Genomic DNA, 18,095 nt, shown 5'->3' on the forward strand with positions numbered 1-18,095 from the left:
CTCTGCAGCAACTAACCAGAAGGGTCCCATTCCTAAAATATAATAGGGTTGGAGACTGAAGTCAATTTTCCATGATCGATCATGCTCCTTTAATTTCTTAATGCCCAAGTAATGTTGTAGTCCAGTAACATATCAGTATTCCTTGCATCATGCACCCTTACAGTGGTAATGAGAGAAAATATAATGTATGGTCACACTCTACCATTACCACCAATTTCATTCTGTCCACCTGTATTTTGAAAGGCTATGTTAGAAGTTCAGTGTCATGTCCAATGGAAAGTTCCAGAAGCAATGGCAATCTGTGGGACAACCCCCAATTACCCAAATACAGGGAGAATGGCTGTGGGTAACCATACACAAGCTTGAACATATAATTACAGCACTGGGTTTCATCTGTCAAACTGACTTGCTTGTCATTGGTGTCTAATTTGCTATTTCATCCATCCGATTTATTGGGTGAACGTTTCCAGTTGCAAGATCATAGATTCATAAAATCCTTCAGTGCAGGAGGAGGCCATTCAGTCCATCAATCTGCACTGACCACCGTCCCACCCAGTTCTATCCCCATTACCCCATCACTTACCCTAGCTAGTCCCCGACACTAAGGGGCAATTTTGCTTGGCCAATCCACCTAATCTGCACATCTTTGGACTGTGGGAGGAAACCAGGGCACCCGGAGGAAACCCATACAAACACAGGGGGAATGTGCAAGCTCCACACCGACAGTGAGTCAAGCCGGGAATCGTACCCAGGTCCCTGGCGTTGTGAGGCAGCAATGCTAACCACTGTGCCACCCCACTTCTGATGTACTAAAAACAAGATGCAAGCTTTAGTGAGGGCTTTCCTGAGTTTTCCATAAGAAGTACAGAATTTCCATTTTTGACAGTCCTGTGTAAGTGTTAATGCCGTGTAGTCACGGGTGTTAACATATTCTTTATACTACTGGCATTTCGACTTCAGCAGAATTACATTGCTTTATTTCCTTGTGGGAGTTTTTGACTTTCAATATTTTGGCTGATACATGGTTGCTTTTTGCTGTTAACCAGTATCTGAGCGTTGTCAAGTTCCAGTAGTTTTATAGGGAGAATGGGACCCAAAACAATCTTGATTGGTCTTGGGCCTGTAGCACAACCTATTGTGTTCAGACCTAAACACCTTCTCTCTGGTCCATTTGCAACCGCTTTGGCTTGCTCTGACATTTCCCCAATCCACTTTCCTGTTTTTCCCTGTTGCTTTACACTCTTGCCTTAACGTAATAACTGTGTTATTATTGGGTTTGCCAACTTTTCTATTTAATAAACATAAATTTCCACGAACGTGCTGCAACTGCTGATGTTAGTCTCCTGTCACCGCTGCCAGGTAAAGGACATTGCACAAGGGAAGGGAATAAGCTAGAAGTTGTATTCCATATTTGAACTTATGTTTTAATCGGAAAAGGGCTATGGACCTAGAGTCAGAATGAAGAACAAGGGAACAAAGTTAAAGGGCAGGGATCTTAAAGAGAATTTTCATCTCGATTATACAGATTGCCATTTTTACTATGGAGTAAGACAAAATGGGTTAATATGTGGCTGGAAAAATGGCACAGGAGGAAGCTCTTCAAATTTTTGGGGTAGGAGGGATCAACAAAGATGGATAGATTTTTGCTTCAACAAGCCTGAGGCCAATGTTCTTGCAGGGAGGTAAATAAATGCTTTAATGGAGGGTTTAAACTGATTTAGCAGGATGAAATTGCATTACAAAGGAGCTAACAAGTGTGTGATGTCCTGGAGAAACAAACAGCAGTAAAATAAAAAGTTAAGAAATAAAGGGGTCGGGCTGAGAGGAAAGAAAATTTACGGGCAGATCACAAATACATGCAAGAACTTTAAAGCAGTGATAATGAGGTACTTTCAATTATTCTAATATCAACCTGGAAAATAATTACAAAGGATAAAGAGTTGGAGGGATTTTTCTTGATCAGTATTTTTTCAGAGCAATGAAGAAAGGAGCAGTAAGAATTCTAGTTCAGGAGAATGAAGTTGGACAAGTGGAGCATTGTTCAGTGGGACAATATCTGGGGAATAGTGATTATAATATCATTAAGTGTAGAATAGTTATTGTGTGTGAAAATGCTTAACTGGAGGAGGGCTAATTTTAATGAGTTGCAAAGGGATGTGGCCACGTGGATTGGAATCAGAAGTTGATAGGCAAAAGAGTAATTGAACAAGGAAAGGCTTTAAAAGAGAAAACGGTTGGGTTGCAGATTTCCCAACAAGGGGGAAAGGAATAACATCCAAATCTGATGCTCCCAGGATGACTGAAGATTTAGAAGTTGAATGAAATGAAAAGATAAGGTCTATGGTAAATGTCAGGTTCATAATTCAGCAGACAGCCATGCTAAATATAAAACGTGAAGGAAGAACTGAGAAAGGAACAAATAGGAGCAATTCCTTCTTGAATGCCTCAATTAAATCTACCTCCACCACAGTCTCAGGCATTCCAAATCTTAACCACTCACTGTGTGAACCTCTCCTTCTGTCTCTGTTGCTTCTTCTGCCAATTACCTTGAATCTGTGCCCTCTTGCTCTCCATCCTTCTAATAATGGGAATGGTTTTTCCCTCATCACACTGTTCAGACCCCTTGTGATTTTGAATACTTCAATCAGATCTGCTCACAATGTCCTCTTCTCCAAAGAACAGTTCCAACTTCTCCAATCTATCTATTTACATAAGTTCCTCATCCCTGGAATCATGCTGAATCTTTTCTGCATTCACTCTAATGCCTTCAGATCTTTCTTAAATAAGGTATCCCAAACCGGATAGAATATGACAGCTGAGGCCGAACCAATGTTTTATACAAGTTCCACATATCCTCCTTGCCCTTGTATTCTATGCCCTTATTAATAAAGCTGAGGATACTTTATGATGTGTTATGTACTACTGCCAAGTTTGCGGATTACACAAAAATCGGTGGGAAGACAAGAGATGAGGATGATGCAAGGAATTTACAGAGGGATATAGACAGATTAAGTGAGTGAAATATAATGTAGGTAAGTGTGAATTTATGCACTTTGGTAGGAAGAATAAAGTAGTTGAATGTTATCTAAGTGGAGAAAGACTGCAGAAAGTTGCAGCATAGTGGGATTTGGGGGTCCTTGGGCATAAATCACATAAAGCTATCATGCAAGTTCAGCAAGTAATAGGGAAGGCAAGTGGAATATTGGCCTTTATTTCAAAGGAAATGGGGAATAAAAATAGGGAAGTCTTGCTAAAACTATACAAGGCGCTAGTTAAATCACACATGGAAGACTGAATAGTTTTGGTCCCCTTATCTAAGAAAAGATATACTGGCATTGCAGGCTGTCCAGGAAAAGTTCACCAGGTTGATCCCAGGAATGCAGGGATGTTCTTATAAGGAGAGGTTAAGTAGGTGTGAGGCTCCATGCAATTAAATAGGCCACTGATATGTACAATTTAGGTTCACATCACGGTTTATTCGCATTTGGAAGTGAATGAACTTGTTAGTGATAGGCAGCATGGTTTTTTGCAAGGAAGGTCATGTCTCACCAACTAGATTGAATATTTTGAAGAGGTGACAAAAATGACAAGAATAAGGGGAAGGTGGTGCATAATGTGCACACGGATTTTAGTAAGGCATTTGACAAGGTCCCTCATGACAGGCTGATACAAAAGGTAAAATCTCATGGGATCCAGGATGTGCTCGCTAGTTGGATACAGAACTGGCTTAGTCATAGAAGACAGACAGCAGTAGTGGAAGGGTGCTTTTCAGAATGGAGATCAGTAACTAGTAGCGTTCCACAAGAATAAGTGCTGGGACCTTTTTATGTTTGTAATATATATAAATGATCTGGAGGAAAATATAGGCGGTCTGATTAGTAAGTTTGCAGGTGACACAAAAATTGGTGGCATTGCAGATAGTGACAAGGATTGTCAAAGGACATAGCAGGATATAGCTAGGTTGCAGACCTGGGCACATAAATGGCAGGTGGAGCTTAATTCGGACATATGTGAGGTGATGCATTTTGGAAGATCAAATTCAGGCGCAAAAATGGCAGAACCGCTTTGACATACAGAGTGATCCATGGATCCCTGAACGTGGCAACGCAGATGGATAAAGTGGTCAGAAAGGTATACAACATGCTTTCCTTCATCGTCAGAGCATTGAGTACAAAGGTCGGCAAGTTATGTTACAACTGTATAAAACTTTAGTTAGGCCACATTTGGAACATTGCATGCAGTTCTGGTTGCCACACTACTAGAGGACGTGGATGCTTTGGAAAGGATGCAAAGAAGGTTTACCAGAATATTGTCTGGTCTGGAAGGTTTTAGGTATGAAGAGAGATCGGATGAACTCGGATTGTTTTCACTGGAGAGGCAGAGGCTGAGGTTCGACCTGATAGAGGTCTACAAAATTATGACAGACTTGGACAGGGTGAATAGTCAGAGGCTTTTTCCCAGGGTGTGAGGGTTGACTTCAAGAGGGCATGGGTTTATGGTGAGAGGTAGTAAATTTAGGGTCTATGGGTGAACGTAATGCCAATGGAGGTGGTGCAAGCAGACACATTAGCAATGTTCAAGGTGTATCTTGATAGACACATGAACAGGAGGTGAACAGAGGGATAGAAACTATGTAATGGTGCAGGCTTGGGGGTTGAAGGGCCTGTTCCTGTGCTGTATGTTCTTTATTCTTTTTGTTTTTGAAAGGCCAATTTGTGAAACTTTTGAACAACCAATGATGTGGAGTAGTGCCCAGGAATGATCAAAGCTTTTGCCAGGGAAATGGAAAAGATCTCTCAGGGGACTGGGGACAGGAAAGTGGAACTAAGGTCAAAGATCAACCATGATCATACTGAATGGCGGAACAGGTTCAAGGGGCCACATGTTTCACTCCTGCTCCTATTTCATAGAAATTATTGAAACCCTACAGTGCAGAAAGCCATTTGGCCCATCGAGTCTGCGCCGACCACAATCCCACCCAGGCCCTACCCCTATCCATCGAGTCTGCGCCGACCACAATCCCACCCAGGCCCTACCCCTATATCCCTACATATTTACTCGATAATCCCTCTAACTTTCTAACTAAGGGGCAATTTTTAGTATGGCCAATCAACCTAACCCACACATCTTTAGACTGTGGGAGGAAACGGAGGAAACCCATGCATCTCCACACTGACAGTGACCCAAGCTGGGAATGGAACCCAGGTCCCTGGAGCAGTGAAGCAACAGTGTTAATCATTGTGCTACCGTACCATTTCTTATGGAAATAGGGAGAAGCACAGTTAGCATTGAGCAATATTTATACTGGAACATTGATCCATGTGGCTCACACAAAAAAAAACACTCTGTGAACTGAGCAGACAACTAACTTCATAGAAAATATATGTATAAATGAACTGTAACTAAGCTAAAAGCCTATGGTCACTTTAGATTGCATTCAGTGCTGTAACATCAAAGACTACAAAGCTAAAAGCTGGAATTTGGAAGAAAGCTGCAGTAACAGCCATTCTTCAGCATATTACTGGCGTTAGTCATAAAACCATCATCAATAAATGCAGCACTAAAACACGACAAAAAAGCAAGCCAAAAGGAATATGTTTTTTCTTTACCCTTTTTTGTAAATAGTGAAAAAATGATAAATTTATGTTAATATGCAACATTTCACATGCAAAATGTACTGTTTTCTCCTCATGCTTACCTCTTTGCTCGGATTCATTGGCTTTGTAAAGATGGTTTTCCAGTAGGACCACACAAACATGATGAAAAGCAAATGATAAAATACAAGGCAGACAACTAGAAGAAACAACAGAAAAACAAACATGTTTAATAAAATACATGTCTCGATGATTAAGCAGGTTTTTAAATTTTACCTTTTTAATTTCAACTCTTCTAAAAGTTCAAGATTAATTCTGGTGTTCTGATGATAAATAAGAAACAACATCAATATTCTAACAATGCATATTCAGGCACTTATGCATTGAAGATTAAGTTTACAGATTTTTAAAACTCAAGCGAGACTACAGGCCCATGCATTTTCGTCATTTCTGAAACCCGTTCTGAATTTTTAATCTCCAATTAGTCAATGTGAGACCACAATTCTTGGAAACATATTATGACTTTTAATAACAAGATGATTTCCCATCAGTGTTAGAATTTTATTTCACTCCAGCTGTCTAAGGAGATGATATACTCTTATATTTACACCTGCAACCCAATATTTTACGCAAACATATATATGGAGTCAGCTATTCGTTGATATTTGCTTACAAAGTCAATTACGGAGTCAGCTACCCAGACCATTAAGCCTGCCCTGCCATTTAATAATATTATGGCTGATCTGATAGTAACTTCAAATCTGAATCCTGTCTACCCTCAATAACCTATCATCTCCTTGCTTCCCAAGGATCCATCCACTCTGCTCTAAAAATATTCAAAAACTCTGCTTTCACTGCGTTTTCAGAAAGAGAATTCTTACTAGAGTACCTACTTCTGTATTCAATTCCCCTCGCAATAAATGATAACATTTCTTTATTAATTAGTGTACCTGCATTCTAACCTTTGTAATTCTTGCATTAGGGCACCCAGATCCCGCTGCATCTCAGAGCTCTACAATCTCTCACCAGGTAATTGGGACAATCTAGAGCACACTCCTGCTGTCTGTGCGAATGGGCTCAAAATCCAAAAGTCCCCTCGCCGGCAACGGTCATGAGGTTCACATCCATAATGGGCGTGAACCTGATTTACATGGAACGAAATAGATTTACATATAAATAACCACCTGCCCCCAGGGACGTAAAGGTAAATATAGGCCCTGGGGGAGAGGGACATGGCCAGGCAGTGGCCTGGCAATGTCCCCTGGCACAGGATGGCACTGCCAGGGGAAGACACTGGTGGGAACCTCATGGGGTAGGGGCATGGGGTTGAGACATTAATATGTGGAGATAGGCTGCAGTAGACAGCGGGGAAGGGGCTGGTGACTGGGAGAGAGAGTGTGTGCGTGCGTACATGCATGCTTGCATGCGTATAACAGCCAGGTTTTCTCACTGGAAACAACACTGCCAGTTTTTGGCAAGATTTCGCCCAGTATGCTTCTTTTTTATTCTTTCCGTATGAACAGCTTGTTTTGAATTGCTGTCAATTTGCCAACAATGACAGTTGCATTTATGTGGCACCTACAAACATATAGAATGTCCTAGGTGCTTCACAAGAACACTATAAAGCAAAATTTGACACTGAGCTACATAAGGCAATATTGGAGCTGACGATGAAAAGCTTTTTAAGGAATGCCTTACAGGAGGAAAGAGAGGTGGAGAGTTTGAGGAAGTGAATTTGAGAACTTAGGGCCTAAGCAGCCGAAAGCACAGCAGCAATGATGGAGCAATGGAAAATCAAGGTGCTCAAGAGGCCAGATTTGGAAGAGGACAAATATATTGGAGGACTGTGGAGCTGGAAGCAATTAGAAAATGGGAGGGACAAGCAGGGCCCTGGAGTAATCTGAAGACAAAGATGAGGATATGAACATTGAAATATTGCTTAAACCTGCAGCCAATGTAGGTCAGCGAGTACAAGGGTGATGGATGAACATAACTTGATGCAGGTGAGGACAGGGGCAGCAAAGTCTGAGATGACTTCAGGTTTACAGAGCTTAGAGTATGGGAGGCTGGCAAGGAGCAAGTTAGAGTAGTCAAACTAGAGATGACAAAGACATGAATGAGAGTCTCAGCAGCAGATCAATGTCCAGAATTTTTTTTACCAGCAGTTGTAACACTTCCTCCAGCAGGAATTTATAGCTGTTTTTGGATTTCAGTTTTATTGGCCTGGATTTCAACTTTATTGCTTCAGACCATGCTTGCTACAACATGTTACAGATTTAATAATTCTTTCACATGTACAAAATTCAATGTCACAATTAATTCTCAAAGGCAATATCACTGGATTGCAAAGCAAGACAAATGCACATGATATTATAAGTTTATTATTATTTTCAATTCTATGGCCATATATGGCAAATCAACACAAGGCCGAACTGCTAAACTGTGAAAACTTTGTGAGAGAGACTTACAGGTGAAAGAAAGAGGACAAAATACAACATTCAGTATTCTGATCAACACTATTAGGTTACACCTGAGTTTACTATACCCGTTACTGTGGACTGTACAAATTAAGTGGCATTATCAGAAAATAATTTTAACCAAACTAAAATCACCATCTTCTGTGGTACTTGGTGGGTAAGTATGTTCTCAGTGAGAGATTGTCACTGTTTTTGTCCCTCAGCTTCTGCATCAAGCAACTTCTTAGTCCTGGAAATGTGAACCTCCATGTCAACTCATCATGCTCTCTCTCCCTTGACTTCCAGAAGAACATAAGAACCAAGAGAAGGAATAGATTATATTGTCCATTGAGCCACTCCCCATATCCCTCCATTCCCTGAGAGGCCACAAATTTGTCTGAGTATTAAATATGTTCTATGATGGAACATTCACAACCTCTGGGATAGTGAATACTAAAGCATTGCTTTGAACAAATTTCCTCCCATCTCAGTCCTAAATGATTATGCTATTATCCTGAGACTGTGTCCCAGTGTTTCTGATTGACAGCCAGGAGGAACAACCCCTCACTATCTATCCCGTCAAGCTGCTTCAAAATGTCGTATATCTCAATAAATTTCCAGTTTTCTGATCCTCCCTTAATCCCCCATCTAAACACTGCAACTCCATTCCCTTGACTTTGCCATCTCATGTACCTTTGCTATACTATCGTGTCAATCATAGATTTGATCACTTCCTTTTATGGCTTTCCAGCTGCATCCGACATTCCCTCCCAACCCTACTTCCTTCTGTGTCCACTCCTGGAAAAATAAATCCCTCAATTCTCTTTTCATTGCATTTCCCCCACAGATCCCCCAGTCCTGAACTTGTAACTTACTCAAGTTTTTCTCCTATCATTCCACACACCCTCTTTGTGCTCTCCTTGCCCATAACATCCAACCCCCTGTTCCCTTAACCTTATTACCACTCGACTACTGACCATGGCGTTTCCTTGCTGACTTCCTGATTAGTTGATACTGTTAATAATTCTCTTTCCTCAGGTCCTATACAGTCATCCTCGACGACTCCAACATTGGCTATAGAGTGGCAACACTCTACCACACACCCAGTGCTGCCAGAATTTCTAGACTCTGAACTTTAATTTATCCTGAACTTTGGCATTGTTTACCTCAATGCGAGAAGATTTCCATTCCTTGCTATTTAGTGAGCCACGTAAACAAGAGTATAATAAATGTAATTACAAATTCACATAAATACTGAACAGCTCAAATCATCCCGGAGAAAGGGAGAGCCATGTGTATGTGTGTGTAGTAGTTGAGAAGATGCTATAGAATGATTTAATTCAACAATGTTCTGGATAGTTTAGAAATATGTCTGAGTAAGCATCATAGAATTTGTAGACAGTGATATTGTGCTTCCAAAAGTCTTGCCAGTAGTACTGATTCCTTAAGGTAAGGATGCTTAAGAATCAAGTAGCAGTTACCATGTTGCAGTTGAATAAGTACCTATGAGCTCTAATTGTTAATTAATTAAGTCACAGACTTCAAAATATTACTCCTGCTTTTAATGAAAATGTCCGGTGGGAATGTGGCAGTTTTGAATTGATAACAATTTTATTTAACTGCTGTATTAAATAGAAAATATAAATCCGTTGGGAAGTTTAATAATTGTCAGACCCATTCCTGCCTGACGCTTCACTTTAAAATCAGAGATACTTTCTATATTCTAAAGTTTACAATGACAAAACAATTGGGAACTGAACACTTACCTTTCTCTCCAATATTTTTCATGGACACTGTTACAAAACAAAAGAAGAGATATATTAGAAAAAGACAAAACAGATTACAATTCATGCATATATTCCACATATGATTTGGAATATCTCCATATTTTCTGGAACAAGGCATCTCCCATCATGTTCTGAGAGATTTTTATCCTCACTCTTCAGTTTGCGAGTTATTTGTGCTGCAAGTTCCTGGAAGTGTGAAGCCAGGTTCCTCAACCCAGGCTGAAGATGAAGTCCATTGTTTAATATTGCATTTTTTTCTCCTCTGTCAGCTACATAGGTAGAGATTTCTGGATGTGGATTTCTGTCTGGAGGCAAGTTCTGTCAGGGGTGGAGGTGTTGGTGGGCAGGGCAGTGCAGGGCAGCATCGTGAGGTCAGGAAACATGGAAGAATGGGTTTCCCATGTTCGTGTGGTTGCTTGTAACTGCTGGTACAATTATGAAGTTTATAACGCTATTATATATTGTCATTATAAATTTAGAGTAAATGAAGGTGGTCATATAACTTGTTCTGCCATCTGCCTGACAGTAAGACTGGGTGGTTTAATTTTTAGAAATTGAAGGGATTGTTTTACTGAGAAAAAATGCAATGTATTTAAGTTTGGAGACAATGGCAGTCGTTTCCAAGTTTACAATGAGTAGTCTCTGAGACTCCTAAAGCTACAGAAAGGTGTGGAAAACATTGGGTTCCAAACAGTTGTGCTGTAAACTGTTCACTTATTTCTAAGATAAAAGAGAAGAAAGCTGATTCGCAGTTCTACCTGAATGCAGCCTATGAACGTAATAATTAGGAATAGGCCACTCAGCCCCTCAAACCTGCTTTGCCATTCAATAAGATCATGGCTGATCTGATTGTAATCTTAGGCCCACGTTCCTGTGCTAACCTTTTGAAAGCTGGTGGAGGTGGCTGATTAAAAGAGGGAAAAAGGTGCTGGCTGAGGGTGAAGCCTGTTTCAAAAGGCCACAGCTGAGGAATCACACAGTTCTTTACTTTTGAAGTGAGAGACAGCATCAGGCAAGACAGATAGTAGGTGCAGCAAAAATATTTAGCTGGGAGTTTGTTCTCTAGGGTTGTGGATTTCATCATTAGCCAACTAGTCTGTGGGAATATTATTCTGGTATTTTGTACAGTGAAGCAGTTTTTAAACAGCTGATTAATTCCTCTAATATGCCCTATCAAATGGTGGAAAAAGTCAGTGAAGCAAGAAATTTTATAGTGGAATACAGGAAAATTATTGCATTCCTATAGTGCAATATTCAACTACACATAAAGTCTAACGTTGTACATTAGATTTTGAATAAAAACCTGAATTGCTAATTTTAACAGTTCTCCATTGTGGCATGGGGTAAAAATAATTAAGTGCAGCTGTCCCTCCCTGGTGGATGCATGCTGTTAAGAATGTGTTTAAAATTCCAAGTTTGCTTTCCTTTATTCAGAAAAAAATGCAGAAGTGCACAAACTGAACCTGACAGTTTGTTCAACAGAGTAACATTACTTAAAATACCCCTCAAGGTGCACTAGAAATGGAAGGTGAGTTATCCTAAAACACTTTCTTGTCTATGATGGCCAGTTACCCAACCTTCATAGAGAACTCAAAATACCAGGCTGACATTCATTGACACGCTCACATTTGAAGACTGGTGATTTGGCAGAGGTATTGGATGAATTCTGATGCCTGTACAGCCTAGAATATCTTCTTGGAAAAGCTAGAGTTGTTCTCTTCAGCAAAGAAAATTGAAGGGACATTTGATGGAGGTGTACAAGATTATGACAGGTTTAGGTAAGGTAGAAAAATAAAATCTTTTAAGTTAAAGTTTATTTATCAGTCACAAGTAAGGCTTACATTAACACTCCAATGTTACTGTGAAATTCCCCTAGTCGCCACACTCCAGCACCTGTTCAGGTCAATGCACCTAACCAGCATATCTTTCAGACTGTGGGAGGAAACCAGAGCACCCAGAGGAAACTCACGCAGACACGGGGAGAACATGCAAACTCCACACAGACAGTGACCCAAGCCGGGAATCAAACCTGGATCCCTGGCACTGTGAGGCAGCAGTGCTAACCACTGTGGCATCATGTCACCCATGTGCCACTGTGCCACCCACATCTGTTCCTATGAATGGGTGGTCCAAATGCTAAGAGAGACAGATTTAAAGGGGTTGAGCAAGAGGTGCAGCAAAGAGGTGAGGAAGAACATTTTTACACAGTGAGCGGTAATTAATTGGAATGCAGTGCCTTTGAGAGTGGCAGAAGCAAAGGCACTGGATGATTTGAAAAGGAAATTGGGTAGGCACTTGAGGGAAATACATTTCCAGTACTATAGGGATAGAGGGGGGACATTGGATTAATTGGATTGATTGGCAGAGTGCAGGCCTGGCCACATTCTATATCTTAATGACTCTATTTACAACCTAAACATAGCTTAAATGCATGTCAACATGAGTGGAAGTGCACATACAATATATATGATTTTCTCTATTCCAGAAAGCTAGCTGGTGAAAGATAGACTACAGCCCATCTTGGCACACATATTTATTTGCAGAAATGCATATTATATTCATACACCTCACCTAACAACTAATTTTAATCTGTGCCTATTTTTAGGCAGTTTAAGGGAATGACCAGTTACTGTCCATTACCTGTATATCATTAATATGCAATTAACAGTATTCCAGCTGAAGCCTATCTGATGGTTTCTGAAGTGTTATCATATTTGGCATTTTGCTTTTGTGCGTATATTATTAAGACTGAAGATTTTATGTACTTTTTAATCTGCCTTCTCAACTTGTCCTGTCATTTTAAAAAGATTTGTATACAAATGCTCCCAAGGTCTCTCTGCTCCTGGGGCCTATTTAAAATTGTATCATTTAGTTCATAATCACTCTCTCATTCTTCCTACCAAAATGCATCACTTCATAATATGCAATTTCATCTGATATCATTTTATTCATCCCACCTGTCTATGACTTCCTGAAGTCTGCTACCATCCTCTTTACTGTAAACTGGATCTATGAATTTAGTGTCATTTGCAAAATTTGAAATTATACTCAATATCCAGGTCCAGGTCATTAATTTTTGCCTATCTTTCCTGGAATGTCATATTTGAATCCCTTCATTCCTGCCACTTATCAAAATTACCTTGACATTCCATGGGCTTTTCTGAGATACCGTTAAGGTGCACTGCTGATATTAAAGCCACAGTGACTTCAATGGCAACCAATTTATGAGAGGAAATGGGCAAGATGCTAAATGAATACTTTGCCTCTGTAATCATCAAAGAAAGGGACTTTACGGATGAGGAGCCTAGGGTAGGGTGTATCTCTATTCTGGGTCATGTCAATATCAAAAAGGTGGTATTGGGCATCTTAAAAACCATTAAAGTAGATAAGTCCCCAGGGCAGAATATTGAGGGAGGCAAGGGCAGAAATTGCTGGGGCCTTGACAGAAATCTTTGTATCCTCATTGGCTACAGGTGAAGTTCCAGAGGACTGGAAGATAGCCAATGTTGGCCTTTGTTTAAGAAGAGCAGAAGGAATAATCCAGGAAATTATAGGCCAGCGAGCCTTATGTCAGTGGTAGGGAAATTATTGGAAAAGTTTCTTGGGGACAGGATTTACTCACATTTAGAAACAAATGGACTTATTTGTGATAGGCAGCATGGTTTTGTGAAGGGGAGGTCGTGTCTCACTAACTTGATTGAGTTTTTTGAGGAAGTGACAAAGATGATAGATGAGGGAAAGGCAGTGGATGTTGTGTACGTGGCCTTCAGTAAAGCCTTTGACAAGGTACCTTATGATAGACTGGTACAAAAGGTGATGTCACACAAGATGAGAGGAGAGCTGGCAAGGTGGATACAGAACTGGCTTGGCCATAGAAGATAGAGAGTAACAGTAGAGGGGTGCTTTTCTGAATGGAAGGCTGTGACTGGCAGTGTTCCACAGGGATCAATTCTGGCACTTTGTTGTTCGTAGTATATATAAATGATCTGGAGGAAAATGTAGCAGGTCTGATTACTAAGTTCGCAGACTACACAAAAATTGGTGGAGTTGTGGCTAGTGAAGGGGATTGTCAGAAGATACAGCAATATCTAGACTAGTTGGAAACTTGGGCAGAGAAATGGCAGATGGAGTTTAATCCAGACAAGTATGAGGTAATACAATTTGAAAGGTCCAATGCTTGTAGGAATTATACAGTAAATGGTAGAACCTTAGGAATATTGACAGGCAGAGAGATCAGTGCATACATGTTCACCAATCACAGAAAGTGGCATTACAGGTGCATAAGATAGTCAAGAAAGCATACAGCATGCTTGCCTTCATCGATCGGGGCACTGAGTATAAAAATTGGCAGACCATGGTGCAGCTGTACAGACCCTTAGTTAGGCCTCATTTAGAATATTGTGTACAATTCTGGTCGCCACACTACCAGAAAGATGTGGATGCTTTGGAGAAGGTACAGAAGAGGTTTACCAGGATGTTGCCTGCTCTGGAGGGTATTAGCTATGAGGAGAGGTTGGATAAACTAGGTATGTTCTCACTGGAACAACAGAGGTTGAGGGGTGACCTGATAGAGGTTTACAAGATTATGAGTGGCATGGACAGAGTGGATAGTCAGATGCTCTTTCTTAGGGTAGAAAAGTCAAGTACTAGGGGACATAGGTTTAAGGTGCATGGGGAAAAGTTTAGAGGAGATGTGCGAGGCAAGTTTTTTTTACACAGAGGGTGGGTGAATGTCCAGAATGCACTGCCGGGGGAGGTGGTGAGAGCAGGTACAGTAATGACATTTTAGGAGCATCTTGACAAATACATGAACAGGATGGGATTGGAAGGATATGGACTCCATAAGGGCATACAGTTTTAGTTTAGGCAGGCATCATCATCAGCACAGCCTTGGTATACCAAAGGGCCTGTTCCTGTGCTGTACTTTTCTTTGTTTTTTGTGAGATTTTTGGAAGTGTGGACACAGATGCTATGACCATCTGCCTGGAGAACTGAAGTCTCCTGCTGCCCCGGTTCTAGGTCATCTCCAGGTGGCTCTGTCTTTGGTGATGGATCCTCTGTTAATGGTTTAATCTCTATTGCCTTCCTTCCTTTCTTTCCACTTCAATACCTGCCTGATGTCAGGGGTTTTATCCTTCCTTCAGAGGGTGTTGTCCTTCATCACTAATTCTGCTGGTGCTGTTAGGATTGAATAGGTCTCAATATCACTGCTCCTTCACACTCACTCTCATCTATTTCCAGTAGAAAAATGCAGGCTTTTTCCACTGAGGCTAGGGGAGAAAAAAACCAGAGGGCATGGGTTCAGGGTGAAAGGAGAAAAGTTTAAAGGGAATATTGGGGGGGGTGGCTTCTTCACACAGAGAGTGGTGGGAATGTGGAATGAGCTGCCAGATAAAGTGGTAAATGTGGGATCACTTCTAACATTTAAGAAAAACTTGGACGGGTTCATGGATGAGAGGGGTGTGGAGGGATATGGTCCAAGTGCAGGTAAGGGGAATAGGCAAAAAAATGGTTCAGCACAGACAAGAAGGGCCAAAAGGCCTGTTTCTGAGCTATAAATTTTCTATGGTTCTACGGTTCTTTCTATTTCTCTCTGAACTCTTTTCTCTCAAGTCCAATCCTAACATCATCATCAAAGCCACTGACAAGGCTGGCGCTGTTGTTGTCTAGCATACTGACCTCTACTATACAGAGGTCAAATGCCAACTGTCCGAACTCCCTCTTACTTGGGTCAAAATGCTGGAACTCCCTCTATAACAGCACTGTGGATGTACCAACATTACATAACTGTACTGGTTTAGGAAGGCAGTTTATCACCACCTTCTCAAGGGCAATTAGTGATGAGCAATAAGTGCTGGCTTAGCCAACAACACCCACATCCCTTGAATGAATTCAAAAAGCTGCCAATTTCTGTTTATGTGGAACATTCATTATTGCATTTCTACTTGGACCTGCCCCCATCATCTTTTTTCCTCACTACACTCCATTCCAATCTCCCAGTTTCTCTATCTCTGTTGCATGTGTTCTGATAATGCAATCTTCCATACTAATGTCTCTGGTAGGTCTTCCTCTTACTTTAACCGAAATTTCCACCCAGAATGGTCGATAGGGATCGCCACCATTTCCTATCCCTTTCATGCACTTCTCTTCTTGCCCCTTCCTCCCCCTCCAGAACTGTGATCGTGTTCTCCTCATCCTCACCTTTTACCCCACAGCCTCCACATTCAGTGGATCATTCTCTGCCATTTTCACTTTCTCTAGCACTGCCAGCACCAAACACAGAGAACAAAGAACAAAGAAAATTACAGCACAGGAACAGGCTCTTTGGCCCTGCAAGCCTGCACCAACCATGCTGCCTGACTGAACTAAAGCCCCCTACCCTTTCGGGGATCATTTCCTTCTATTCCCATCCTATTCATGTGTTTGTCAAAACACTATCAAAAAGTCACTGCCGTATCTGCTTCCACTACTTCCACCAGCAGCGGGTTCCAGGCACCTACCACTCTGTGTAAAAAGCTTGCCTTGTACATCTCCTTTACATCTTGCTCCTTGCACTTAAACCTATGCCCCCTAGTGATTGACTCTTCCACCCTGGAAAAAAAGCTTCTGATTATCCCCTTTAACCATGCCACTCAATCTTGTTGACTTCTATCAGGTCGCCCCTCAGCCTCCGTCATTCCAGTGAGAACAAACTTAAGTTTCTCCAACCTCTCCTCATAGCTAATGCCCTCCATACCAGGTAGCATCTGGTAAATCTTTTCTGTATCCTCCCCAAAGCCTCCACATCCTTCAGCATGCTACGGTGCAGAGGGACCTGGGGGTCCTTGTGCATGAGTCGCAAAAACCCAGTCTGCAGGTGCAGCAGGTGATCAAGAAGGTGAATGGGATGCTGGCCTTTATAGCGAGGGGGATAGAATATAAAAGCAGGGAGGTCTTGCTGCAACTGTACAGGGTACTGGTGAGACCGCAACTGGAGTACTGTGTGCAGTTTTGGTCGCCACACTTGCGCAAGGATATATTGGCCTTGGAGGGAGTGCAGAGGAGGTTCACTAGGCTGATACTGGAGATGAGGGGGTTGGACTATGAAGAGAGACTAAATAAACTGGGTCTGTACTCATTGGAGTTTAGAAGGATGAGGGGGGATCTTATAGAGATGTATAAGATAATGAAGGGGATGGATAGGGTAGAGGTAGAGAGATTCTTCCCACTCAGAAAGGACAGCAGGACTAGAAGGCACAGCCTCAAGCCGGGGGGTGGGGGGGGGGGGGGGGGGGCGGCAGTTTAGAACGGAGTTGAAGAGGAACTTCTTCACTCAAAGGGTGGTGAATCTCTGGAATTCTCTGCCCATTGATGTGGTGGAGGCTACCTCGCTAAATATATTTAAGTCACAGGCAGATAGGTCTTTGGTAGACAAGGGAATTAAGGGTTATGGGGAGAAAGCGGGAAAGTGGAACTGAGCCACTTCTGATCAGCCATGATCTTACTGAATGGCGGGGCAGGCTTGAAGGGCTAGATAGCCTACTCCTGCTCCTATTTCTTATGTTCTTATGGTAGTGTGGCGACCAGAATTGAACACTATATTCCAAGTGTGGCCCAACTAAGGTTCTATAAAGCTACAACATGATTTACCAATTTTTAAACTCAATGCCCCAGCCGATGAAAGCAAGCATGCCATATGCCTTCTTGACTAGCTTCTCCACTTGCGTTGCCACTTTTAGTGACCTGTGTACCTGTACACCCAGATCCTCTGTTTATCAATACTCTTCAGGGTTCTGCCATTTACTGTATATTTCCTGTCTGTATTAGACCTTCCAAAATGCATTATCTCACATTTGTCCAGATTAAAGTCCATCTGCCACCTCTCTGCCCAAGTCTCCGATTGATCTATATCCTGCTGTATCCTCTGATGGTCCTCATCGCTATCTGCAAATCCATCAACCTTTGTGTCATCCACAAACCTACTAATCAAACCAGTTACATTTTCCTCCAAACAGTTATGTTTGCATATATTACAAACAGCAAAGGTCCCAGCACTGATCCCTGAGGAACAACACTTGCCAGATCCCTCCATTCAGAAACACACTCTTCCACTGCTACCCTCTGTCTTCTGTGACCGAGCCAGTTCTGTATCCACTGGCCATCTCACTCTGATCCCATGTGACTTCACCTTCTGCACCAGTCTGCCATGAGGGACCTTGTTAAAGGCCTTTAGTAAGGCCTTGTAGGCAACATCCACTGCCCTACCCTCATCAATCATC

At 41.7% G+C, this 18,095-nt stretch overlaps 1 protein-coding gene across 4 annotated transcripts in view; it reads right to left on the reverse strand.

Annotated features, from left to right (window-relative positions):
- zdhhc2 (zDHHC palmitoyltransferase 2) overlaps window positions 1–18,095 on the reverse strand; it is a 115,678-nt gene that overhangs the window by 64,255 nt on the left and 33,328 nt on the right. For all 4 annotated transcript variants that reach the window (XM_080187141.1, XM_080187134.1, XM_080187129.1 and 1 more), the window contains exons 2-3: window positions 9,817–9,843; window positions 5,699–5,793 (exon numbers count right to left, since the gene is read on the reverse strand). In XM_080187141.1, coding sequence (XP_080043267.1) covers window positions 5,699–5,793; window positions 9,817–9,843 — 122 coding nt within the window. The remainder of the gene's footprint in view (window positions 1–5,698; window positions 5,794–9,816; window positions 9,844–18,095) is intronic.

This window comes from Carcharhinus amblyrhynchos, chromosome 1, assembly GCF_965287045.1.
Source record: "Carcharhinus amblyrhynchos chromosome 1, sCarAmb.v2.hapA, whole genome shotgun sequence".
Taxonomy (NCBI): Eukaryota; Metazoa; Chordata; class Chondrichthyes; order Carcharhiniformes; family Carcharhinidae; genus Carcharhinus; species Carcharhinus amblyrhynchos.